This window comes from Cucurbita moschata, unplaced genomic scaffold (genome assembly GCF_002738365.1).
Source record: "Cucurbita moschata cultivar Rifu unplaced genomic scaffold, Cmos_1.0 Cmo_Scf00005, whole genome shotgun sequence".
NCBI classification, from domain to species: Eukaryota; Viridiplantae; Streptophyta; class Magnoliopsida; order Cucurbitales; family Cucurbitaceae; genus Cucurbita; species Cucurbita moschata.
The window spans coordinates 4,780,471-4,808,239 of record NW_019268521.1 but is presented as its reverse complement, the minus strand read 5'-3'; the positions used below and the strand labels follow the sequence as shown (position 1 = coordinate 4,808,239).

The window sequence follows — 27,769 nt, the reverse complement described above, 5'->3', positions numbered from 1 at the left end:
TTTCTTTTTTAACCATTTTTTGGAGAGGAAGCTAAATGTCTTTTGATTCTCCAAAAAGATGGTTCGTAACAAAGGTCGAAAAACAAATTAAAAAAAGACTCGAAGAGTTTCTCTTCGAAAAAAAAAAAAAAGACTCGAAACAAAAAAAAACAGGTCATCAAAAACCTTTCACACAAATAAACCCAATTCGATTAGTTGCAGTCATTTTCTAGTTCACAGCCATTCCAAAACCATTTTCCATTTTGCAACAGTCACAGCAGCTATCATTCTCTCATCATACAAAAACGACGCCCCCGCAAACAACGGGAGCTAAGAAACAAGCTACAAAAAGGGACTCCAATCGATTCTCGAGATTGTCGAGAACACGAGGACGAATAAGTTGAGAGTTAAAAATGTTTACCATCTTCCCAATTACCTCATCTACAAAGGGACAACATTCTCCACATTCATAACATGAGCTACAAAATCTTATGCTGCAAATTGCCAGTCAGGAGAAGATATAGGAATTGAATATGCTTCATTCATTTGAGTGATGAATCAATCATACAAATTTACAGGTTACCTTTAAATGAAGATTTATTCTGGTGTGGAGAAACAAATTAATCGAGCGATGAAGCGGAATATTCGACAAGCACGAGCGTTCGTTGAGCTGGAGCTGCTGGACCTGATTGAAGGACCATACGCAAGCGGCTTGTAAGCTTGTAAGTGAATGTCCATTGCATGGCCATCTCTGACTCCTTCATTTGGCGAACAATGGAGGCCTAGAACATAATAACAATAAAACAAAATCCTTATTCAGCCATATCAACAGATTGTCTCATCTTTTCATTCTACTTTATATAACATTCTTAAGATCATAGCCAAAATGAGATATTACTTGAATGCGCTTTCCAAGCTGAACTTCAACTACAGTGCCAAACGAGATATTACTGGTGAGCGATTTGAGAGGATCGGTGGTCGGAAAGGAGAGTAAACTCGGGATTTGTGGAGCATATACTAGTCTCCACCTAGCCTGACCAAATTCACCTTTTCCTTCTATTCTAGGCATTAGCTTCTCGAGCGTAGCAGTTGCGAGCTTCTTCAAGGCTAATTGCCCATCGCTCTCCAATATCGATTCTGCCAATTGGTTCTCGAATGCCCGAGCAGCCTGATCCAAGCCAAGGGTATTAGGATGTCAGAATAAACTGCCTATAAATCAGAATGTGATCCTTGATCTGTGATTGCAAGTAATGATCGGAACAACTAGATTAAAGGATATTTTCTAGAACAGAAGCCTAAACATTAACAGTTCATATTATCTGAAGATTGAAAGAAGTGAAACAAATGTTGTCATTCTAATAATTACCTCAGTAGGTGAGAGAGCATCTTGTTCAACCGAACGGGTTGATGTCACCACCAATTTGTCTTGCCATTTGCTTGCTCGACTTTGAATTCTAATCTGCCACTCGGAACCGACTAAAGCTAAATCTAGCATGGGATCTAGCCCATTCTCAGGTTCAAAAGTGGCTACATTTAGATGCTCCCGTTTCAGTCTTACCTGCATAGTTAAAGGTTAATATCACTTTCTTTTGTTTAGAAAAAGAACCAATATAGGAAAGATTTGATGATACCTGGGTTGCGAGGAGATTTACGTCACCGTTATCGAAAGTTAAAGTTCCTTTCGGTTTAATACTTTTAGCATGAGCAAACCCATTAAGCTCAAGCTCTCCACTAACAGCAAAGTTGAGGATCAAAGGATAAAGAATTCTTAATTCTGGTCCAAGAACAAGCTTCAAATCACTAAGGCTGACATCGACACTAGGTTTAATGTTTACATTTCTGGACTCCTTTTCACTGTCAGCTGCTTTATCTGATACGGAGCGAAATAAACGATAAAACGACGTAATAGTTTATTTGTATTTTCACTATTTATATTCACGTAGTAAGTCATATAGAGTCATGAGATTGACAGATAAAACCACTTAAGAATCCTACGGAGGAAAGAATTTATACTAAAATAGAACTTCATGCTGTCACTAATGTTTGAATTACTTCACTGCCGGCATCTCTTGTGTTCCTATCAAACCGAACAACCATTTTTCAGACTCGAGTTCCGAATAGGCGTAAAGCTCTCCAGAGGGAGATTCTTTCTTTCTAGATGCTTTTGCCACTGGTTAGCTATTCTATTCGAGTTCCAAATATGATTAAAAATAATGGTCTTCAAAAGAGCGAGGAGACATGCTTGAATGAAAAGTTTTACATTCAAGTCAGACCGAGTCCACTAAGTCCCAAACCGAAAGAAAAAAAATACGAGCAGTCCTTCGCAAAAAAGAAAAAAAACTAATCACATTAGTGTTTATCCCTAATACTGATATATAAGTGTGTCAGAGCAAGAGGAATGCTTGTGAAATTCATGCATAACGAGAAGGTATAGAGGCAGAGATAGAAAATACGAATATCACCTCGGGGTGCATCGAACCTAGTTTTCAATGCTGTAGATTCTGAACTGAAAAATGGTGAAGCATATTTGGAAGCAACTACTTGGTTCGAGCTGCCGGTAGGGGGACTGAATTGGTCTGATACCACTTTATTAAAAGAAGCAGCTCCACTACCCTTATCATGTGGTAGATATGCTTCTCCGCGACTCAATTGAATATTTCCGGAGATGTTTGGTTGCAATATTGACCCAGTAATTTGCATTTGAGAGTCAACTTGGCCACTGCAATTTCAAAGATCAAAGATACAGATAATTATCTTACTTTCATGGAACAACAGGAAGAACACTGAAGATGAATAAAATAAAATAAAATAAAGAACACACTGAAGTGTGCTATACTCCAAATCCTCTCCTCCCACGACACGCATCACGAAATATTATCCTATATCTTTCTAACCAGATACTCCAAGTAATAGCAAAAAAGGCCAGTCCACCATAGAATCGACCCAGTGTTATGGAAGGGAAGATCAATGAGTACTTCCTTCATCATGTCTTGGCAATCCTCGTTAGGAGCTAAACTTACAATGAACATTTAAAAAAATCAGTACCATATTTTCATAGTAAAATAAAACCTCCATAACACATTATCCACTGGGGTCTCACAACTATAGAGGAAGATCTTTGGAAAAATGAAGAGAAAAGCCTAAACTTCTTTGAAATCTGAACCTTCTAAAGAGAACCAAATAAAGGGGAATTAGAAGAGGTGGGATGAATCAACAAACGAGAGAGAGAGAGAGGAGATTTACTAGAAAGAATGCTAGAACGTTCGAGAGAACATGTTCGGAAATACTATAGTTAGGGAAGCCGAACTCTATGTAACAACATAAGAAGAATGGATAAATCTTGAGATTCATGGACTAGAGGTCGTCTAAAATGAAACAGGATTTTTTTCTATATATATAAAAAAATGAGAGAGATTTCAACTGCTCAAAAACTAAACATTCAATGTCATATAACAAGAAAATGAGGAACACTAATAAATTATTTGTCATGGAAGCCAAAATGTTAAGCCACATTGTGCATCATGGAGTACTTGAAAGTCGTAAATTAGACAACGAACCTGAAAATATTCTTCGCCCGTACTTCCAGAACTTCACATTTTAAATCAATCTTATCACCAAGGGATGCTTCACTTGATCTAAGGGGCAGATTCCCTTTCACAATCAACTTCCCTCTTCTGCTTACACGGCTTTCCAAGGAATTGATGCAAAGCCTATTTGATCTTACATGGACCGTACCACCGAAGTTGATGAGTGGTTTAGGGAGCACGGGGGAAGATATTGAAGCCCTGTGGAAAGATGCAGATCCATCGAGTACTGGTTCCTCAATGGTCCCTTTTACCTATTTATTAAGAGAATATGTAATTGAAATACAGTGTGAAAGAGATTAGATGATATAAACCCATGATGAAATTGGAGTGTTCTCACCTGAAGTAAGATGTCAGCATTTCCATGAAGCCAGTTGACATGAGGAGACAAAGCTGTAAGTAACAGCATGCCTCCATCTTTAATATCTGCATCAACCCTAACTTCTCCTACATCCAAAAGATTCCAGTTTAATCCTTTAAGGCCTTCAGCCAATTGAGTATTCCAACCTTCTTCATTTCTCTCTCTAGAACTTTTTCTGTCATTGAACTTATCTCTAACCTTTTCCTTCCCCCAAGCATGAATCAAAGTTGCCCTACTTGTATCTGTTTCGAGTTCTTCCACCTCTGTCACGCTATTTTGGAAAAACAGCACAGGAATGCTTCCTTGAACATGTACATGGCCGTTTTGGATAATTGGTTCAAATTTTGCATTGAACAAAAGACGACTACTTGAGGTAAGGGAAGCAACAACTTCGGCTCGACCAAGATCAATGCCACCAATGGCACCATCAAGGAGCCTTACTTGCACATCACACTCAGGTTTTGCAAGATTACCTCTGAGATCTCCTTCCATGTGCAGTATACCTCTAATTGGAGTTACAAGTTGCCTCAATGAGTGAACAAGATCTTTTGCTGAAGATTCAATTACCTGAACCACAGTAGGAACTAGACTGACAGGAAAATTTAGAACAGCAAAGTGAAGATTAGTTATAGGGCCAAACAAAGTTCCATCTGCATGAATTGTGGCATTATCCTTCTGGATAAAAATTTTTTCTAGCCGCAAACCATCATTGTTGCTGTATGCACCGCCAGCCAAAACACGCTGCGTTTTGTAGGTTCCCCATTCCCAGTCCTCCCCATGAAAGTCAAACTCTGCCTGACAAAACCACCAAGGAATCACGGTCATTCTTAGAAGCCAATCATCCAAGCCACAGATCACCATAAATAATTCGGGCAGCAATGATATGGATTTCTATTGTTAATCTGAGATAGCATGCAGTTTCCACAATTAAACTCAATAAAGTATTGAACTTTTGACATCATTATTTCAGGAAGTGTGCACCTGCTTATTTAGTACATTAGGACAAGTTTTAGAAAGTAGCATACTTTCAGTTCATCAACATAACTTCCAACCAGGACGTTTAAAGCCACATAATTCAAATTACCATCGCCAATAATTGGACACAAAAGGGAAAGAAAAGTGAACTTTTTATGCGCTAAAAGTTATAATTCAAGATCTACCATCGTATCCCCATTGCCTCCACCACTTGCATCAAGAGAGCCACGCCAGCAGCCTCTGAGTTCAGATAAGCCTGGAAGAGACAAATCTTCAAGGACAATTTCATCTGATAGAATAAATTGCCTCCGTATCACCTGGAAAAGTAGGATAAAGACAAAGCATGATGGAGTTGTGAATGTAGCAGCTCAAGACAAGATCATTGATCAAGAAAAGAAACAAGGACATTTCTGTGAAGGTACAGACTAAGGAGTGAAAAAAGCAAGTCAGAAATAGTTAAATCATTGCAGCTTTCGATCATTCTATCAAAAAGTACCTCGATCAGCTCTTGAACGCTTTCAGTGTATAATCCAACAGCTTGCAAACTTTGAATAAAAAGATCCTGCATTTGGTTGTAAGTTTAGAAATTTACCAAGTAACAGTAACACACTTCACATACAAAATACACACAAATTCAAAATTCCATCATTTTTTTACTTTCTTGCAAGGTAAGCTTTTACTCTATCAACTTTATTTTTTAATGGATTATATTGTACAATACTAAAGAAATCGGGCCCTAAGATAGCTGTTTGCTTCAATTTGACTTTTCTTTTCCTTAATATAGAACAAACATTTTATTAATAACCACACACACGAAAAAAAAAACAAAAAAACAAAAAAACAAAAAATCCACTACAGGGATAAGATCAAACGCAGAAGGATGTGTAGGCAAGGTTTTCTTCACTGCTCTTATGCTAGTGTTCACCTTTGTTGCAATCTTTCCTGTGTATTTAAACCCCCTATGAGCCAATGACCACAGAAAAGTGTTCACCTTCCGCGGTATTTTGAAGTTCCAGATCTTTTTTTCAAAGGTACAATAATTGAGTTCTAGTAGAAGCAGCCGAAGTCAGAAACTGGGACTTAGTGGAGAAGAACCCGAAGAGTACAAGACCCAGCTGATTCTGTCATCCCCTTGGCCCAAACGAAAACCTTCCAGCTTTTCAGTTAACTCAATCCAAGCATGCACCTCTCTAACAAATAACCCTCTTCTGATGCCCAAAGATGGGAAAAGTAATCTCATAACTTCAAAGAAATTACAACTAAGAGGTGCTAAGGTCTTCCCCCCATCCTTGTGTAAAATGCATCAATTAAGAAATAGCGCATACAAAGTTTCTTTGTACTTCAATAAGAATGGCCCAATATGGCGTTGGAAGCCAAAGAAATAAACCCTTCTACAAATGTTATGGCCATTTCCATCAAAATGCTAGACGTCAAACCTTACAAGTTCACACCATAAAAAAAATAACAAATGAATAAATAAAAGGGCATGCTTTAAGGTAGAGCTATGGTTGAAGTTTTAAGTAGATACAGGTTTCTTGACCACATTTTAGAAGATAATAACAAAAAAAATCAATCTTGTTGCAGTCAAGAGGAAATAACCTTGGATCTTGAGTGAACTGAAGGATCTGTACTTCGTGAAAGAAGTCGGGCCAGTGGAAGCATCTCAGCAACCTCAGCCCTTGGAACTTCAAGTCTCATCCTCCATCTTCCCATGGAAGATATGACACTGCTCAGATGTGAAGCCATTGCCTTTTTCAAAAATCCATGAGTTTCCTTACCAGTAACATTTCGATCACGGCTTCCAGGAAGCACATATTCACCTTGAAGCTCATAACGACTGTTGCTTTGCTCTAGAATAGTTTTCTCGATGGTGATCTAAAGATGCATGCAGGTGAAGTACATCGTTAGATATTAAATAGCAGGAACAAAGTATAAAAGCTCAAATACTTGAATAAAATAATGAAGAGATTGAGACATCTAACAAGGAAAGGGCCCAATAGATTTAAAAGATCAGAAAGCAATGACTTGAACAGAGACAGCAAAACGTCAGTCATCATCTGTACTTCCACCAGAGTTTTTTTACTAGAATGACAAAAGGCTTACTGGGCAGCAGCCTTTCCAAGTCCTGGGACAAAGTTCTTATTCAACCCACAACCTTTACAATCAGACTGCTACTACAGAGATTTAACAGAGAAGCCTCTTCAGATATTAAATGCAAGCTCTCCAAATCTTTCAAGTGGGGTTCATTGAACCACAGGAACTTGGCCTTATTGCAAAGTGAGGTTGGAGATTCATTAAAGAACCCAATTCCCAATGGAGGAAGGTACTTGTCAGTATACACGAATCAAATGGATTCAATTGGCACATGAAAGGAAAGGGCAATTCGAGTCTTAGAAGCCCTTGGGTGAGCATTTCTAGTATTTAGAAGAAGTTGGATTCCTTGTGCTTTTTAATGTCTGAAATGGAAGACGTATTTTCTTCTGGCTAGACACATGGATTAATGGTGTCAAGGCAAGCTTTCCTAGATTATAAGCAATTGTTTCTAATAAAGATGGTTCAGTTTCCTCTTATTAGAATGGTTCAATGTCTTCACGGAATATCCTCTTTAGAAGACTTTTAAAGGAGGAAGAGATTGGCGGTGAGGCTCACCACTTCTTTGGAGGATACCCCTAGGTGGTTTCTTGAATCTTTGGGCTTCACTGTCAAATTTTTGTCTAGCTATTTGGCTTCCTCATCTCCTATGGATAAGATTTATTTGCAGCAATCCAGGAATCAGAGTCCTAAGAAAAATCAATATTATTATATGGGTTATGATAAATGGCAGCCTCAATTCCTCAGAAATTTTGCAGAAAAAGCTTCCCAACCATTTTCTTCTGCCTTGGGTTTGCTCTCTTTGTTTGGTTTTGGGGGTTCTCTCAACCATATTTTCTTTGAATTCTCCTATTCACGGTGGTGTTGGTTCAACTTATTTGCTTTGTTCAATCTTCAAACTTCAAAGGGTACTTTCAAACAAAATGAAGGATAACGTCATTCAACTTCTAAGTGGTCCTTCAATGAGTTCAAAGGCTATTGGACTAATGCAGTCAAAGCCATTCTTTTTGAGTTACGGTGGAAAAGAAATCAGTGTATTTTTCGGAGCTTTCAAGTTATGGTGAGTTTGCAGGGCTTTATGTTTACTTTGTTGGTGTTTTTTTCTGTCTTCTTATTTTCGTCTTAATTCACTTTGGCTCCTTTTTTAGTGTAAATTGTCTCATACTTTTGCTTCCAATAATCATACCTCACTCATTCTAAATTGGAAAGGTCTTTTTGTAAGCATTATGGATAATACACCCCTTTTGTAAATTTCATATATCAATGAAATTGTCTCTTATAATATATATATATATATATAATGAAAAGTGTCGCATCTTATTCAAAACATAAATTTATTAACTCTAATATCATTTTATCCAGAAAAGCTTTAATCTACGTAAATTAATTAACTATGACATATCTTTATCAAATAAGATCATTGTTAAAATAAATTTATTAACCTTGATTCCCACCATCAAGAACGTTGAGTGGGAGGTCCTTCAACCTTCCCGATGATGATAATAATAACATTAATTAATAAACAAATAAAACCCACCCCACTTCCTCACTCACATTCTCCTCTTTCCCTTGTATGGATCTTGGCCCACTAAAATTGAGCTGAAAGATAATAGGGGTATAGTGAGATAATCAGGCAGAACGTTAATGTTGTACAGCAGTGTTGTCAACTTGATGTGGGTAAAAACGACTCCACCGTCAGTATTGGAGGTAACAGGAGTTGATTATGCTTATTAATAATAAAAGTTAATGGAATAATAAAGGCTAGTAGACATATGCTTAGGACTTACCACATCTCCACTCCATCTAGCAGCTATATCCAAAGCTTCACCCAGCACGCCACTAAATTTTGGGCCAAGTACTGATAAAACCCCATGGCCTCTTCTTTTCTGAAGATTAAGTTCAATTTCTGCCTGAAAGTAAACTGCGTTGTTGAGTACAAGCTTCAAATATAAACTGTAGCTAATTGTCAACAAATATGAAATGGAAATTATCATTCAGTTCAAATAAAGATTACAACTATATAAAATAGATGAAGAAAAAATGGAAGAAGAGGAAAGAGAAGATACCACATCAGAAAGAGTGGGAAAATGGTTAATTTCCATCTAAGACTCAGTTCCAAAACTTCAATAAAATAAGATCACCAAAGCCCGTTGAATTAGCTAAAATCAATCATAAACTTTGTAAATTATTCATTATCTTTACAGAAGAAGTACAGTATCATCATCAAGTTTATGTGAGATGTGTGAATGTGATGTTTGATCAATCCATTTAAAACATCAACAACCCATACAAAAAGAAAGAAGAAAGAGGGTCTCTCTGTCACAAACCTCTCGTTGCCTTTATCTACCCCCTTCATCTACCATTGATAGAATTATAGATATGAACATGCACCCTTGGAAAATTTGTATCAAGAGCAAGATTGAGTGCCTTACTCTTTGTATTGCTCCCCTAAGTGAAGCCAGCTCCAAGTCATCAAGTGGCAAATGACGTAACTAGAACCAACAGACAAAGAATAAGGAGATCATAATCAGCTTATCATGTTCTTCGAGTATCAACCGTGCGGGGGGCAAGCTTGTCACAAAAAGTACAAAAGATCCCTTCTTTTAAAAATTATAATAATATGTATACCTCCAAATGTGCAGATCGAAATGGTTGGTAACATACATTGGCTCTTAATTGCCCCCTTTGGAGGTTAAAAGAGAACAACTTCGACTTTATAGAATTATCTGAGCCAGGCTTCAATGACCCCACAATTTCTACTGAAAGACTTTCATCTGGTCGGCCTGTTGCATCCAACTACGACAACAGAGAGAATAAGCACAAAAGAAAGAACCACTGATAAATAGATTTATCAAAAGCTAGATTGGAAGGCACTTCTTTGAATTCATACAATAAATTGACAAACATCTAAACCCAAAAAATCTATAACAAGGTCTACACATTTTAGAGATCATAAAAAATCTCACTCTTGAACATTTGAAGGTAAACAGAAAGCAAAACAGACTGTTATGGTATCTCGCTAACTGAACTGCATTCCTAATAACTAAAGGATCTGTTTATTCTTTGATTCTCTTCAAGATATTAGAGATGAGCAAGGTCTTCTTGACGAAAAAAAGTACTGAGAACATCTTCTGACCCAAGAGAACTATGGGTCCGCATCATTTCTAGCCAATATAAAGAATTCATGAAAGTATGGACTTCAAGATTAAGATTGAGTGAGACACTGGAAGCATCAAAGTGATCAATTACTAAGAGGAGACACTTGATGAAAGTGCACTTGTAGAGTAATCTCAAGAGACAGAACCATGACCAAATTCTGAGGAGAATATGGAAAGGCCTCCCTTATCCCCTTTTTCTATTTGTGTTAGTGAGAGATGCACATAGTAGAATGCTAGGCCATAGAGAGAGAACAGGGTAGTTGGAAGAATTTGAGCTGGAACTTGGAAGAAACAGAATTCATATAACTCATCTTAAATCCATTGATGCTATTTTGTGGGAATGACCAGAAGATGGAAACATGTTTAAAGCTCCAAAATTTTTTGAAATGGTTTTGGGAATACGGTTAATTTGAAAAAGTGGAAAGGGAAGAAAACTATGTTAATGGAATGAAGTGTCTAAAATTTGGAGTGTACTTCAAGTACTTCAAATGCTTTACCAATCACCTATTTGGGTATGCTGCTAGGAGATAAGCCTAGGAGGGTAAAGTTATGAAACAAATAGAAGAGACAATCTAAGAAGATTAGAAAAGTGAAGAAACATTTTCCTTTCAAAGAGGCGATTAATGACTACTATCTCATCCCCTGATGCAACTTCTCCCCAGGTTGCTCAAGTGGTTAAGAGATACCAATGCCTCTGTCAGGTAAGTGTGGGAGGGTATGGATAACAATGGTGGGTGGAGTGTTTTTTTTTTTTTTCTTTTAATTACAAAACTAAGAAACAAGCTAACACTTCCCATTCGAAAACAAAGGCAACAGATGGGCCAAGACAGCCTAAAGGAAAAAGGGACAACTCGTCTTTTTTTTTTTTCCAAAAAGAGGGATTACAAAAAAGTCCTCCGATCTAAGTGGGTCTGTTATTATGAAAAGAAACTGACAGATGATTAATTGAGTGACTCCAATAGATCCCCCTTCCTTAACATAATGAATACAAGGTTAGTTATGAACTTTAAAAATAAATAAAATTTATAGAAAGTTTAAAAGAAAAAATACACAGGTACAGTTTGGAATGAAAGGCCTCAGAAGGTATTCATTATGTGCACATGTTGCCCCGAAGACTAAGCATTGCAGAAGGATTACAGAGGAGGTCCTCAACCATGAGTCTTAGTCCATCTTGGTGTGTAGCGTGTAAGGGGCAGAGGAAAGTGTTGGGCACGAGTTTCGATTAGTTTTACCTTGGCAAGAACTGTTGGACCTCTTTGATGCAGGAATTTTAGATATATTGGGTCTTTGATACAGATGAACAAGACAACATATGTCAGTTGTCATAGATTGAGGGAGAGCAACACTTTGGGTAAAAGCAGCGAAGGCATTGTGCTGGGGATTATAGTTGGGGAGGAACTATTGAGAAATTAATAGAAATAAAGAACAACGGAACGAAGTTTTATTTAGCTAGATTCTATTATTCACCCTGGTGTTATATAACTAACTCTTTTTCCAACTATACACCGTACTTAGTTCGGTTCCCTTCAATTATACATTCAAAAGATCATCAATTTTTGGCTCTGACTAGAAAAAACTTGTAAGACAATGGACTGGCGGAGAGTATTTAAGCTCTAGGATATTTTAAACGTCGCTAAACCTAATGAGACATCATATCTAAACAGAAACACGAGCCAACTGAAGCTAAACCATAAACCAAAGAGATTGTATTTAAAAACTTAAGGCTAATGAGACATCATATCCAGAAACACAAGCCAATTGAAGCTAAACCATAAACCAAAGCAATTGTATTTGAAAACTTAAGGAGATACCTTACGCAGAGATATTTGAACAAGCAAAACAAATAAATAAATTCACATGTCAATTTCAAAAAGAAAACTAATATATTTTTTTTCCTACAAGAGAGGACTTCAGATAGAACCTTGATTGACTCGCGAGTCATGCTCAATTGCCCAGCAAGCTTAGGTGCCAGAATCAATTGATTTAGCTTAAGACCAGAAATTGAAACCTCGCCAGCGAGACTATTTTTATTCTCATCACCAATTGTCTGCACCTGCTGATTGCTCTTCTCAGTATTAAAATCTTGACTAGAGTTACTAGCCGAAGGTCTCAAAACTTTCCCCACAAACTTTACCCTTCCGGTTGCTTTTAGATGTGTAGGCCGTGGAGATTCAAAAATATAGGAGACTAAGCTCAAGAACTCAAAACCACGCATATGTAAGTCCAACTCCACTCCATCAATAGTACATGATGGAGTCCTCTTTGCATCAAAAGCTTCTTCATCAAGCATATTCTCGTCAGAATAGGATGTTTGCATTTTTGAAAACAGTTCAAAAGCAACAGAGGAGGAATTAACAATAAAATAATCATGGGAAATATTGATATCTCCACGAGCATCCCTGAATGATCCTTCAGCAAGTGGTGCAGTCCAGTTAATGTTAAACCTCCTGCCGAAATGAAAATAGGGAAAGATGTAAACAGCCAAAAAAATAATGAAATTCCAGGAAATTCTAGAAAACATAATCATGAAATAGTAGTGCTAACAGATCCAAAGAGGAAGACAGACGGTTTTCAATTAACAAACGAAAAGAAAAGCACACAGTATTACGGTCTCGTGAGGGATCCAGAAACTTTCGTTTCCCCATTTAAAAGCCCCAATTTGAGTGGCATCAAGTCTAAATAGCCAGGCATATATCGATGCATGATTTTATCAAATGATATATTTCCTGAAATATTTAGATCCATTGCTGTATCATCCAGCTCACCCTGAAAGAAACAAATATGACATCAGTATAGGGAGATTAATTAACTTCTAGCTAAAGAGAAACAACAACAAAAATTTTAAGACCTAAAGATACGGATATGAAAAAATAATTCCTGAAGTCTATGTTTAAGACACTCATTCAGAAGTACCCAACAGCCGTATTTACTCTTCAGTCTGCAGTCAACCTACCACAGAACTTAAAATGATAACTATTATAAATGGCCAAATTTCTTTAGGGCATAACAATGCCATTCGTTAATTATTATATACTAGGAGTTATTCTAGGACCTTCATGTGATAAAGAGAGATATTAAGGAGGACGCTGCGATCAAGGCTGGTTACTTTAGTCATGATGTAGACACTTTGATTAACTATCTAGCCTTCTCCCTCCGAGAGAATCCATGGTGCAGCTTTTTTTGTGACCCTACTGCTGATAAGCTCAAGGCTAAGTTGGCCAAATGAAGGAATATAACTATCTCCAACGGTGAAAGGATTACTTTGACACAATCTATCCTTTGGAGTATCCCTCTATTTTTCTATCCCCTTTCAAAAACCCTATTCGAAGTGTCCAAAACCTTGAGGAAAACCATAAAGGGACTTTACATGGGAAGCTGTTGGCTCCAAACAAAGAAGCCACCTTGTGAAATGGAACTGGGCTACTCTTCCTCAATCCTTCAATGGCCTTAGATTATTATTAACCAGACAGGAATTAGGGATATTATTAACAAGATTCATCGTCAAAGTCATGGCAGAGAAAGAAACCTTCAGCAATATTTAGATTCTTAAAGTGAAGAGGAAGAATTCATGCACCAACAGCTCCCCCACTTTAGGAAAATCCGATTAGTAGGCAACAAGAAGGTTAGGCTCTCACCCTTCCCATAAAAATAGAGTAAAGATTAAAAGGAAAAGAAAAAGAAAAAATGGAACAAATACAAATTTATAGTTTCCTGATAATGATAATAACTGCTTGCATCCAGGAAAGATGAACAACAAAATTAGCTTAAAAGAACTTGGTCTTGAGAAGAAAATTTTATATTATGTAGTGCACCTCTGGGCATATCCATGCATTCCCTGCCCCTCGAATTTCACCACCATCCACAAGGTTGGCTCTGATTCCATATAAGTCAGCAACCTACTCGAATACAATTTTTAATGATCATTAATCAAGTAAGGAAAAACACAATAAAAACTGTTGATGCTTTTACTCAGGAAAACTCTAAATTAGCTAATAGCATACGCAGTTGTCGATGTTGAAAGTGAAATTTGCCGAGACATAGGAAAATGGAATACGGTCAACAGCTGCAATTGCACCAGCTTCTTTACTTTTCACAATTGCTTCAGAAGCACAGGATGCAGGGATATCTGAAATTGAATGATTCATCTTCCTGGAAACCATTCCACTTCCTACAAAGATGGGGGAATCCAATGGGCCTTGACAGTTGAACACAGCAGTTACCGAACCAGCTAACTGTTGATCCATATCATGAGAATAATCAACAAGGAAGTCTGAAATGTTTCTTTAAAAGATCCTTCTCCAAATTTTATTGTATTATTATCATGTGTGTGCGTGCCTTTGAAGGAAGAGAATAGCGAGGAGAGTCATGATAAGAAAGACTTCCCTCTTAGCGCATTGGATTTTCCAGGAGAAAGATGTAGAAGAGAAATTGTACGAGTAAACTTACAGGGAACAAGAAAGGTCGCATCTTGAAAGTTTTCATCAGAGCATTTACTTCAACGCAGGGAACCTGGAAAGAATATAACAAATACAAGGTTACAAGTCAAAAAATTATTGTATGAACAAACTCTAGAAATACTAGTATTCTATACTGTAAGAACTGGGGAAGCATGACATGTAATCTTCATAGGGATAGATTACAGTAATTCTATTATACGACATTCTCAGGAACGAAGGAAAACAGGGGAGATCTGTATAGATCCTCTTTGTAGTAAGTACCCACATCTTGAAATATGCATGAACGTGAATATGAAATGTACTGGATGTCATGAACACTTTCACATCTCCAATCCCCAGGTAGACGCAGCATTCCAAGTGTTGTCTTGTCAATTGACAACCATTTTTGAAGAAGATTCAAAAACTTACTAGCTTTTGAATTACTAACTTCTAGTATCAAATATGATCCCTATATGGATACACAATAACAAAATAAAAACTCGGAGAACAGGGCATTCAGCCTTGCATCAAGCTGATAGCCATCCTTCATTTACTTACGATTTCTCTAGTGAGAAAATTACAACCTATAAACTAATGACCAATTCGAGAGGGCCATAGTTCTTTACACTCTTAACAAGCCAAAACAAGATAGAAAACTGAACCACCCTATCTTTCCAACTAAACAACATATAACTCCTTTTTGTGTGATAACCATGAGTCGGAACTTTGCTTCCCAATACACAGGGGCGCCAGCGCCCGTCTTAAGGCTTGGACCAGGGAAACGTCAAGGGTTTTTGGTATTAAGTTCACCCAAAGATTCAAATTTAAGTTATAACTCCCTATTCAAAAAAATTAAGATAAAATAACCACCTAAGAACAAAACTAGCGCCGCTTCTTGTTATTTGTGGCTAAAATTCTCCTTTTGCCCTTCCTAAAGTAAACTTTCATCATGTGAGGTCTAACACAAGCTACAATGAGGATTACAAGAAAACTCTCCAACTTCTCCTAACAAACGATGAAATCAGGAAACTGGTGTGATTGAAACCATAGGGAGACCAAACAAATATGCTCTCCAATCTCCAAAATATTACCACTCCATAATTGTTTTTAAGAACCCTCATTTACCTCTCCTTTAAAATCTCCTAAAACAGAAGCTCTTGAACTTTCTCTGCAGAAACACACCTCAACCAAACCAAAAACACATCCATAATACAACAAAAACAACAAGGGGTTAAAAGAAACCAATCAAAATTCTTGGAGTTACAAGGTTAGATTGTTAGTGTGAACAGGTTACCTAGGACTCAAAACAGAAGAAAGACCAACTTAGGAGTCCTTCAGTGACTTTGCTCTCCTCTCAATGTTCTCTTTTTGTGGAAGGTAGTGAAGACTTTGTATTCGAATAATTTTGAATTATTCATCGAAGGTACTCAATAGAAATGGCAAAATATATCTAAACAACAAAGAATATGCATTTGATGAGATGTAGTTCAAGGCAAAACAGTTATCTACAGTTTCCCCTAAATACAGACATACCTGACACATCAAATGAAACTCTCCTTCCTCCGGATGAATGCCAAAGTCACCAGATGCCTCTAATGGAGCACTGCCAAACCAACCACTTGCATTTTGTACAAATATTCTCTGACCACGGAAACATAAACTTGCCGCCATTTCCTGCATGAGTGAATGTCTGAATTACCATGATACTGTAGTTCTAAATCAGCATTGGAGGATCGCTAAGGGTACGATGAGCCGGATGTTCAGTCCAAGCACTAGATAGTATTTCAAGAAGTTATAAAAACAAAAAACATCTACATAGGTGAAACAATGGTAGCATTAAGATATTATTCTCAAGAAAAGGGTATATCCTCTCTCCTTTCTCCTTATAGTTTTTCAGCCTTAGGTTTTCGGGGCATTGGATTCTCACTGATCCCTTGATTTTCTCCCTTTCCTTAAAGATATTTCTATCCCACCCTAACCACATATTCCACAAAAACATTGCACAGGCATTAATTGTAGAACTGTCTTCTGAGGTCTTAAGTTATAACCTGCAATGACTTGAAAAACCTTAAATTTGCTCAAAGCTAATAAGACATGAACCCAGGCCATCTCAAAAACCTACAAGAACCTAAGCCAACGTGAAACTACAGTCAGACAAGAACAAAAAAGAGGGTTGGCATCCTCCTGAGAACTACCACATAAAGACCACCAATTTGGATGGAGCCCATTCGTATCAAACTTCCGAACTCTGATCCTCCATATTACAGAGCAATTGGACAGCATTTAAGACGTTCATAAAATTTTAATAATTATAAATATAATACCTAGGGTGAATTTTAAGGTTTGTTCTCTGAAGCAATTCCTCACGCTTCAAAACATGACACCAATTCTATAATATTATAAATATTGGACTGGAATTTCACCAACCACCTAAGTATCCATTAGCACCAAAAGAAGAGGAACAGTCATCTATACATGACCAGCATATTCTCCCCTATAAACCACAAAAGGAGTAATCTTACAAAGGACTTAAGTTTCTACTGGTATAGCAGAGAATTGGTCCATGAAATGGAGGAAAACGTGTTACACTGACAACATCAGACTTACGGTAAAGCTTGATGGAGCATCAAAGATCTTAAAGGCCAAACCAGTCACTTCAAGTTGCCCTTGAAAATTAGGAAATGTATCTCCTCTTGACATGCACAAGTGAACCTGAAAACAGATACATAAAATAAAGAGAATTGTTAGCAGACAACATAAAATAAATGCAATTTTACAGCATCAGTTTTTGTTAAAATATTATTTTAAAATTTCCATACTGGTCAATCGCCAGTAGGGTAATGACAAACACCTTCTAAACTATTCTTGGCTTTTTTTTTCCCCTATATATTTATATGATTTGGGAAGTTCTTTGTCGTTTTTTAGTCTTGTGGTTCTCTCTTTTCCCCCTTGTCAGGCTTGTAATCTTTAGCCTTAGACTATTTTCATTACTTCAATGAAAATTTTGTTTCTTGTTAAAACAAAAATAAATAATTAAATCATCAGTAAGTTAACATATACCGTTTGGTGAAAACTTCTAAAATTTTGATATCCTTTTAAAAAGTGTAAAAGGTCGAAATACAGGACAAAAAGTTAGAGAAGCACCTCACCGGTGGCTCTTCCTTTGGACCACGTGATTGGAATATCTAAAATTCTCTCAAAAAGCTGCATAAAGATGAAAAGGGGAACTCGTGATGAGTAAACACATCATTTAGTGCAGACGGAGACTTCTAAATCTCAATTCAGCCGTTAAATATAGGTAATCATTGCTTATGTAGCATACCGGAACAAAAAGGTTGGTAATTTTCAAATTCGAATGCCATTGCTGCTCAAAGATGTCGACAAAAACATCTGCAGATAACCAGCCACCATCTCCGGAGACACTATCTGATCTCCATGTCTTACAATTACCACTCAAATGAACATGCACGTTGCCATAATGATTTTGAAATTTCACATGCCCATTAACATTCTCCATCTCTCTGAAGACATATAAATTAATTGTAAAGACTTTGTCCATATAGTGTTTGCATTCATTTAACATAATTGAGTACATCAATTAAACCACGTGCATTTTGATTCCCAGCCAAAGAATTCTACTATCGTGTAATAAACGCTCCCTGTCAGCTAATCACTTAATATAAATGGTTTCAGCCCAGTTCATTATCAAACTACTGGCAAATCATAAATTGAACCTAGCCAAAAGAAAAGGCAGCATCATTGTGCATTTTTTCCTAATACTCAGCATATAAAACAATTTATTAGCATTCCTAATGCAGCCATTGGTGTGGTGTCTCAGTTCATCTATAACCTTTTGATACAATATAAAATTCCCCACAAAATTGTTCAACTTGTGTTAATAGCCAACTTCAAAGTTTAACCCTATACATACATATGTGTGTGTGCCGTTGAAAAAAAAAATTATTAAAAAAAAGTTTCAACTTTTCAGATAAACTACTTTTGAGAGGAGACACTACCTTGGTTCTCTGTCACCATATGCAAGTAACATAAGTGTCCCGCCTTTGAAATGGACAGAATCAATCGTTACTGGAAGCATTGCTTCAGTACCTTTATTCTTCATTACATCTCCACCATTGACAATAACCCTAGAGTGTTGAACCAAGCCAAATTTCAAGTTCTTAAAGTACATGGCTAGGTGGTACAACAGCTTCGTCCCTGCATCTTTAGGAAAATAGGATAAAGCTGATTTTGGGCTCATTGCCCAGAAGGATGTTGGTCCAGATGTTCCAGACTGATGTTCATGACCTGTTGAAGTTGGTGCTTGAGACGTATGACACATTTGATCAGATATTCCATCAGGAATATGATCAGATCCTACAACATCATCATTTTTCACATTGGACTCATTAATGCTGGGAGTAACTGAAAAGAATCTTCTGTCTTTATTGCCCAAGCCTGTAACTGTAGAAATCTGATCATCTATATGGTTCGGAATATCAATACCCCCTTCTTCTTCAAGAGAAGGCAATCCGGCATATAAACGTTGTTTCCCATACTGGGCATCAGTATTCATGACAGAGGAGTCCGCGTTAGTTTCATTCACACTTTTGACCAAGTAGGCGTCAAGGTTCACATTATTTAAACTCCTGTGTAATTCTGAAGGCTCACTAAACTTCACCTCAGATGCAGCCTTGAAATAATCCTGAGCTGCCAATGTACTGCGCCTCAGAATTCTCTTTTTGGCCATGAAATTATTTACATACACGTTGTCTCCACTTGCCTTCCTCTTTGATTGGCCTTTTATAGGTACTTTCATTACTCTGGACAAGAATTTAAGCCTTGAACCAGGGCTTTTTACATCAAAATACTTCTCTGCATTTGCATGCTTTATTTTATAGTCCACATCTGTATCCATGCAGCGATGTTCCCTCGAATGAACATTCTCATCCATGAAAAGAAAAGCTTTAGAGTTTTCAACATCTACTGCAGGACCTACATCCTCCTTCAAATTGCTGCTATCATACAAACCTGAACTCCTGTCAGAAACAACAAAACCCATCTCAGCTGCTTCCCTAGCTGCATCGTCCCTATCTTTGGACCAGCAAGCAGCTGCCTCTTCCCTGGCAATTCTTCTGATTTTTGTACGATTGTCAATACCTTCTTCAGAAGAAGAATGCCTCTGCAATGTCCCTTCAGATGGAAAGGGCAGCCCCAACCACGTATAGTCCCTCTTCTGCACAACTACCGCACTTGGATGAGACAATACCACATCAATTATTACTCTCCCTCTCCTCAAACTGGTAAAAGGTAAAACACGAAGTTTCATGGTGGGAACTTCACCGCAAGAGAATTCTTCATCATCTGGACCAACGGAACATGACTCTAGTGTGATACTCAAGGGTGAAATGCTTCTAACCTTTCCAAAATCAAGATCACGCTGAATACAGTCACTGACTGCTTTGCAAACAGATGGAAGAAGCTTAGCTTCAACAAAACCCTTGGCTTTTGTCTGCCCATACCAAACCAGTAAGCATATACCAGATACAACAGCAACAAATGCAGAACATCTAATCAAAAACAACCCCTCGTTCCTCAAAGGACGCAAGAAACTTGATAGAGCTTTGGTTTGAACAGAAGGCTCATTGGCACATTTCATCAAAGACTCGTGTCTAGGCCTAAGCTTTAAACTTATTGACTTTAAATGCTGCCCACAAAAACGCGAAAATCTATCCACTCGAGCATTCCAATCGTTGTGCTTTGCGCATATGTACTTCTTAGAGTCCCGTTTCGACAATCGGCCTCGACGTACACAAACAAAATTTCCATTCTTTATGCAGTACAGTGAGCTATGGAGTTGAGTCGCAAAGAAGGAAGAATCAAGTTTCACATTATTCATTATCCTCCTAGTCTCGCTTAAACCAAAAACTTCATTTGTGGGGGACCAAGAGACAGGTCTCAGTCCCCTGACAATTCAAACTGTCAGCAAGAACTCAGGCATGGAATCGAATCGATCGTCTACCAATTTCAACATGAACCGGGCTATTTACGTTTCATTGAACAGGCAAAAATCCAAAAACAAATCGACCCAACGTGATAATCAGATAACCATGGTAGCTCGAAATACTGAACGTTATATTAGACAAACAACTATCTCTCAATTACACGCAACACAAACACCCATTCCAGAGGAAAAAGAAAGAAAATCAATCACAGCTCGAGACGCTAACACTTTCCAATCGAACATATGTGCCTAACTGCGTGGCATAGAAACAAAAATACGAGGAAATTGGGACGAGATAGAACCTGTAGCGATTGAACAAAGCATTTACGAGAAACTTGAAGAAGAAATGAACCAAGGCGAAAGAATTGGAACTTATTGTGCAACTGTCAGCACATTCAGCTGCGATTTTGTGTCTATGCGTGTAGAGAGAGAGAGAGAGAAGTAGATTACGTCAGTGTGAGCCGCGAGGTTCCCTTACGCTCGCCCCACGGACCGCGAATCCTATTTTGGAGCGCGGGTGGGTGCATATAGAAGCTTCAAGCATTTTAGAACGGGGTTTTTTTTTTCTTTTTTTTTTTCGGCCAAAAGATGGCTTTAAATTTCTCGCGAAAAATAAAATAAAAATAATAAAAATATAATTTGGGAATAAAAACGTTTTTTTTTTTAATACGCTTGTTAGAATAGAGTAGTTGTAGTAATTTAATTTAGATTAAATTATAAGACTCTCTTCTTCTTTTCTTGTGTATTTTCATTTTATTAAATTAGCTAAATATTTTTATGGAGGGTGAAAATCAGCTAAAATCATGAGTTTGAATGATCAGGAATAGATAGATAATTATGTGTTTGAAGATAGTGAAATGATTGTGTTTTTGTCAACCTAAACCACAAATCAAGGTTACATAAACGGGTGATACGCATTTTCTAAGTAATGGAGAAGAAGACCGTAACATGTCACTGGCTAAGATAAAGATGGTGCCAGCTAACTTTTGTCCCTGTTCCTCAATCAATCAAGGGGACAAGGAGAAGGAGAGAAGTATGAGACCGAGGTGAATAAGACATAACCAAACAAACACATAATTACCGATAGTTCAACCTGAACCTGAACCTATTTATTTAAACATTGTAAACGTTTGTAATACTGAGAATATAAGATTTTGAAGATGACCCAAAAGACATAAATTGTAAGCTTCCTTCAAAATTTATTTCTCGTATAAACAAAGTCCATGCCGAATGATATAATGTTTCCAACTAGCATATTGGATTTAGTGACGAACCTAAAATCTTATGAATGATTCGAAAGTAATCTACTACAATGGATCTATTGATTCGAATCTATCAAATCTCTTGATCAAAAGTATAAATTTTAACGAGTTATAGTTAAAAACACGCGAGAGGTCATGGATTATCTCGGTTGGTGGATGCTACCTAAAAATGATTTACTATAGCAGCCTTCTAGCCTCCAACATCACAGCAGCAACTAATGATTTGAACATACTATAAGGCAATTGACAACATAAAAACAACACAATGAATCCCACCTGTGATATTAAATAATCAACAATTGCTTCATGTGGATAAGATTGTAGACTAAGTACCTAAAGAGACAGAATAAGATCACACAGTGTATTCAACAATCAATTCAGATGGCGACACAATCACAATAATATATTCTTGAGCTCTGTTCTTATTTCTTACTTCTCATCAAGGTGGCAGAGTTAGGGAGAAGCAATCACAGTTTCTGTAGCTTCATTTTGCATATTTTCAGATGCACCTAGAGCCAAAAGTTTTAAAGAGCAAACATGCAAGAACACAGTTGGAGACTAAAACGATGAACAACAAGGGATCCACAAAAGAAAAAGGTGAAAATTCCCCCAATCCATTTTAATACAACTAATTGCCACTGTCCACAAAACCAGATTTGAGAGCCCAGAGAGATTATTCTGCATTGCTTATACAAACAATGAGAAACGTATGTCCCGTTATAGACGGAAAAAAAGGAAAACAAGGTCGTTGTTTACCGCACGGGCTGTTGGTTGTAATGGTTCTTATCTTTCTTTTTCGCTGCTGCAAGTCTCGCGCTCCTTGCTGCAGCCTCAACGGCAGCAGCTTTGGCAGCAGAGTCCATCTCTTTGCTAGATTTCTTCTTCTTCATGGATGTCACCTTCTTGAGACGCTCCTTCACATCAACTGCCGATGTGTCTTCCTCCGCATCGTCATTGCCAGCAAGTTCATCTATCCCCGTGTTAACTTCGGAACTGTTTCGCTGATCCTGATCTTTAACCTCTTTCTTTTCCTTCTTTTTCTTCTTCTTGGCACTTTTCGACTCCGAAGGGGCATTTTCCTTCTTTTCCCCATCTCCATTGGATTCTCCATCTCTTTTTTCTTGCACATCTGAAAATGCCAAATAAAACAAACAACAAAAGCCTTCTTCAGACAAGGTCTGCAACCTCCTTTGTTGGTAAAGAACCCACAATTAATCATATATCTTCGCCTATATTGAAGATCCATAAAAAGTCCAATGTATGAATAATTAATAACAAGATTGAAGAAGACCAAAGCAGGACAAATTCACAACCATCCAACGCAATGACTAGGAAGGGTATTCACACTCCCAAACGTGAATCCACCATCACAATAGGTACAAATGCAGCAGTTAGCTGTCAATGGTAGACAAACAAGGTGTTAACAATGCCTCAATTCGGTCGAGATATTTGTAGGGCTTCATACCCACATCTGTTCACAGTTACCAAGAATATGATATATGAACAAAGACAACATTCTTGTTGCAAACTAAAACAAAACTTTCACGAGCATACGTGGAGTACAGCTAAACTTTTAGAGCGATTAACAGGCAAGACAGGTAGGAGGGAAACAAAAACGACATCATAAGGTTTGAAACAACAAAAATTGTATTACCACGAGACTCATCTTGACTGTTGCTGTCTTTCTGGCTTACTCCAAAATCAGCCAAAAGGGCATCAAGTTCAGCAAGTTCCTTCTTCTTCCTTTCCTTCTTGGAAAGTTGCCTATCAGCCTCCTTTGGTGCCACAGAGGCTTCAGGAGCCTTCTTCACAGCTGGCTCAGGATGCACAAGAACCTCTGGTTCATGCTCATGCTCATGATCATGATCATGCTCATCCTCAAGATCATAATCAACTTCATCGAGGATGTCATCATCACTCTCACTCTCCTGCAACCAGATACCCATACTTAGAAGGATTTTCGCAGCAATAAACAATAAAATATTTTTGGGACACGCTTACGAGCACATTTCTCACATATATTATTCAACAAGATAGAACGTAGGGAATTTCAATGCCTGCCCTATGCATCTATGCATACTACTAAGCATAAAATTTCAAGGCTCAACCACAATAAATAGTGCTATCAAATAATGACAAACATGATAAAACACAACGGTTACACCATTAGTTGTCATAACAACATAATCTACCTAGACTATTATCAAGGAAAGTGTGCATTCTAGCCAGCCTACCCACTCAATCAATTTCAGTATGAACAGAAACATGAGACAAACTGCAAGGAATACTCAAGTAACGGATGTTATGCTCGTTCCTTCCTCTCCATATCGTTCCCTGCATATCTTATGAGCCTTATGACACGGCTCTTCACCAAAAGCAGTATCTAAATGGTAGACATAAAAATGGTAAAGTATAATCCTGGGGATCATTCTCATGGCCAATTTATGGTTTAAAAAGTCTGAATGTACTTTCTTCCTCGTAGAACCAACCAGAAAACGAAAGATTAACATGGATATGAATAAGCTAACAGAATTCAGATACACAAGTCAGTAATATATCAGTAAGGTTCGCGAGATAAAGTCATCCAACCTCTACAATGTTCGGCCTCTCCTTGCTCTCATGAGCCTCCGAGGAGCCCCACACAGCCTGTGGCGGAGCAGTCGTGGCATAGTAATCGTCATCATCTTCATCGTCAACATCAGCCCAGGATTTTGAAGTTAATGGAGCTGGTGCCCAAAAAACCTGAGGTTCGGGTTCCTTAGGCTGGGCGGACTGAGACTTAGACCCTTTATTCTTGCGTTCCTTGTCAGACTTCTTCTTCTTCCTGAGAGTCTCAAGGGCTGCAAAAACGTTGGTGTTGTTGATAACCAAAGAACCCTCGTCCCTCCTGCTTCCACCACCGACCATTTTCAGAAATAAAACAGATCAACCAAAGCGACGCAAAAACAATGAAATCGTAAAAACAGAAGCCAGATTACTAAAATTCCTCGAAGTTCAGGAATTCCACCAAGAATTTTATTGGCGAAACCGAATCTCCGGGCAGCGAACTGAAATCAGACAACGCCCAAGTAGGTCCGACAAAGATTGAGAGAAAATATGAATCAATAAATCGCCAACAAAATTCTTGACAACAAAAAACAAAACAGATGCAAATTTCTGGATTGATAGATCAAAGATTTGCGACAGATTTGAGGGTGAGGCAACAGAAAATTAGGGTTTCGGGTTCTGCACAAGTTGATGATGAAAGATTACAAATAAAAGTAATAGATGGAGGGAAATTGAGGATTTGGTAAGTTTTATGATAGAAATTGAAGAGAAATCGGAGGATTATACGTTAAACGAAGATGAGAAGAGGAGTAGTGTAGGGCAACACAGAGGAGACGATAACGTAATGGAAAAGAGAAGGAAGAAAGAGAAGACTTTATAGGGTATATTTTCGAACAAAAGGACCTGATTTTCGTTGAATTTGCAGTTAGGGCAAATTCTCATTTCTTATATTTATTTACGTTAAATAAATAAAAATATTCTTTCCCTAAAAATTTTTCTTAGGTTAATATTTTGTTTAAAAAAAAATACTTTTTAAAATTTTATTAATACGGTTAAACTTTAAAAAAATATGTTAAAAAATACTATTAAATTTTTAAAAATAACATTAAAAATTTATAAATGATATATGAGTGGTAGTAATATCCTCTACCCGATAGTTATATACAGTAAGTCGTTGTTGTTGTCTTTTTGCTTACTTTCGCATATAACACTAATTTCAATTTCTCAAATCTTGCTTTCAAAACTCTCTCTCGAAATCTCTGTGCTCCCATTTTCTAAAACTTTCTTCTTGAACCGGGGCCAGAGACTCGAGCATACATTGCTTGGTCGTAGGCAACGCAAGAATGAATAGGCTTAACTCACTTATTGCTGGAGAGCGAGTGACGCACAATCGCAAATCTACTGTCATTAAAGTGCGATTGTAACAAGTGGTTTTTGTCTATAGGTTCACCGTAAAAAAAAAAAAGGTAAAATTGTTAATTTTAATTTTAAAATTTATAGATATTTTTAAATATAATACAATGTATTTTTTAAATGGAAGTGAGGTTAAAATTTTGATAATATTTTAAAAATAAAATATTAATTATTTTCATATAAAATAAAAAATAAGTTTTTTTTTTTTTTTAATTTTTTTGAAAGTTAAGGATGCTATTGAAATTTTACACAAATTACAATTTTTTTGAGTTTTTATTTATTTTTTATTTTTTAATTTAGTTATTATTTATTCTGATTTTTCTTGCAATTCCCAAAGGCGGTGCCCGTGTTGTCGACCCCGTCACTCAAAATTTTCATCATGAATACGGCGTCGTTTTACTTTTTATGCTAAAATGAATCGATAATGTTCTCGTAAAATTTTATTAAACAATATTTATAAAATTATAAATAAGAAATTCTAATTTAAATTTATAATTTAGTATTTTTTATTATTTATTTGTTAATACGAAATGAAAGGTAATTAATGTAAGATAATTATTTTAGTGTATATATATATATATATGATATAATTAAAAATAATTTTAAAAACACTGCCAAGTATGATATAATTGAAACCAACTATTTCTAAAAACAAATTATTCAAATAAATAATAATTTCAATTCTTTTATTTATTTATTTTTTATTACTAAAAATGCAGCAACATAATTTTACTATCATATTAGACCATTACTAATTGAAGCATAAAATAAATATATTTTAAAGTCATTAATAAAAAATAATTTCAATTTATAAATCCGAATATTTAAAATTATTGGAATGAATAAATCCTCTAGCCTCTTTCACGTTCGGTGAACATAGATTAGTACTTGACACAGTCTTGTTTTTGTAGGTTAGAAGTTCGGATTTTTATTTCTCAATTTGTCGTATTAAAACAAAAGACAAAACTAGCTGTCAACTGTCTCTTCAGCCATTCTTAACGTGTAACGTGCTCAGTTTTAATTGTTGTTTTAAAATTTACGAGATTCTACTGTTCCTCCTAATGTCATAGTCAATACAACGTGACAACACAATTTAAAAGAAAATCAACTCGTTTTTCGTTTTTTCTTTATTCATCCATCGAACTGAAGTATTTCAGGACGGACGTTTTATATTTAGAATAATGAGATTGAAATCAAGTCGTCAAAATTACGAAAATCACCGACCTAGCCAAGCCGCTAAACGTGAATGGGCCGTCCGTTCATCGGCTCAGCAAAAGCACCGTCTGTCGCGTTAACCTTTCTAATATTATTTTGACCACGTCACTTTGTACTGTTTTTTTCTAAAGTTAAAATCTGAAAACCACGCGTTGGATTAGGCGCGTATTAAATAATTGCTTCCTCGAAGTGCACACAGTTAGCGAAAATTGTCCACGTTGCAAAAGAATAGAGCGAGTGTGTAAATTCAACTACTCTCAGCGATTGGAAATTCCGGTTGTTTTATGGCGCCTCCGAACTCAAATCTCCGTGGTATTTTCGAAATATGTTTGAAAAACAAGGGTAATCTAATCTTTCCTTTAGAGGAAATAGCTTTATTTGTCATATTTTTCCGTTTAAAAGGAATTTTCTTTTTTTTTTTTCTTTTTTTAAAAAGAATTAAATCGGTATTTCACTGAAGTCGTGTCTTCTAAGAACTCTCAAGTGAGCTTTGAATCTCGACCGTCCAATTTAAGAGGATCAATCTTGGCCGTTGATACTCTCCATGTTGGCCGGCGGAATTGTGAGCTGCATTTAATCATCGAGGGCGCGGAAGCAGGAGAGCGCGATTGGCACAATAACATTCCAATCCAACGGTTAATATTACGACACGTGGCGGACCAGAACACTTCCATTTTCATTGTTTTTTTCCCAGATTTATTACACTCATTTCCCCCCCCTTTTTTTTTCTTTTTGTTATTTTCGATA

The 27,769-nt window shown here is 36.9% G+C and overlaps 2 protein-coding genes across 2 annotated transcripts; both read right to left on the bottom strand.

Moving 5' to 3' along the window:
* Positions 1 to 379: 379 nt before the first annotated feature.
* On the bottom strand, positions 380 to 21,098 carry LOC111442799. The gene is made up of 23 exons (XM_023080326.1): positions 18,601 to 21,098; positions 17,907 to 18,105; positions 17,729 to 17,788; positions 17,192 to 17,296; positions 16,118 to 16,258; positions 14,595 to 14,657; positions 14,150 to 14,380; positions 13,961 to 14,044; positions 12,757 to 12,914; positions 12,070 to 12,595; positions 9,619 to 9,786; positions 9,423 to 9,482; positions 8,778 to 8,900; positions 6,499 to 6,774; positions 5,396 to 5,461; positions 5,085 to 5,216; positions 3,904 to 4,719; positions 3,537 to 3,817; positions 2,442 to 2,698; positions 1,611 to 1,849; positions 1,346 to 1,537; positions 878 to 1,147; positions 380 to 761 (listed from the first exon to the last, which is right to left on the bottom strand). Exons 1-23 carry the CDS (start codon positions 20,478 to 20,480, stop codon positions 600 to 602), a joined length of 6,489 nt encoding a protein of 2,162 aa, XP_022936094.1. The 5' UTR covers positions 20,481 to 21,098; the 3' UTR covers positions 380 to 599.
* A 1,153-nt stretch (positions 21,099 to 22,251) lies between these two features.
* On the bottom strand, positions 22,252 to 25,297 carry LOC111443246 (nucleolin). The gene is made up of 3 exons (XM_023080977.1): positions 24,437 to 25,297; positions 23,502 to 23,775; positions 22,252 to 22,976 (listed from the first exon to the last, which is right to left on the bottom strand). Exons 1-3 carry the CDS (start codon positions 24,752 to 24,754, stop codon positions 22,600 to 22,602), a joined length of 969 nt encoding a protein of 322 aa, XP_022936745.1. The 5' UTR covers positions 24,755 to 25,297; the 3' UTR covers positions 22,252 to 22,599.
* Between the last annotated feature and the right edge of the window lie 2,472 nt (positions 25,298 to 27,769).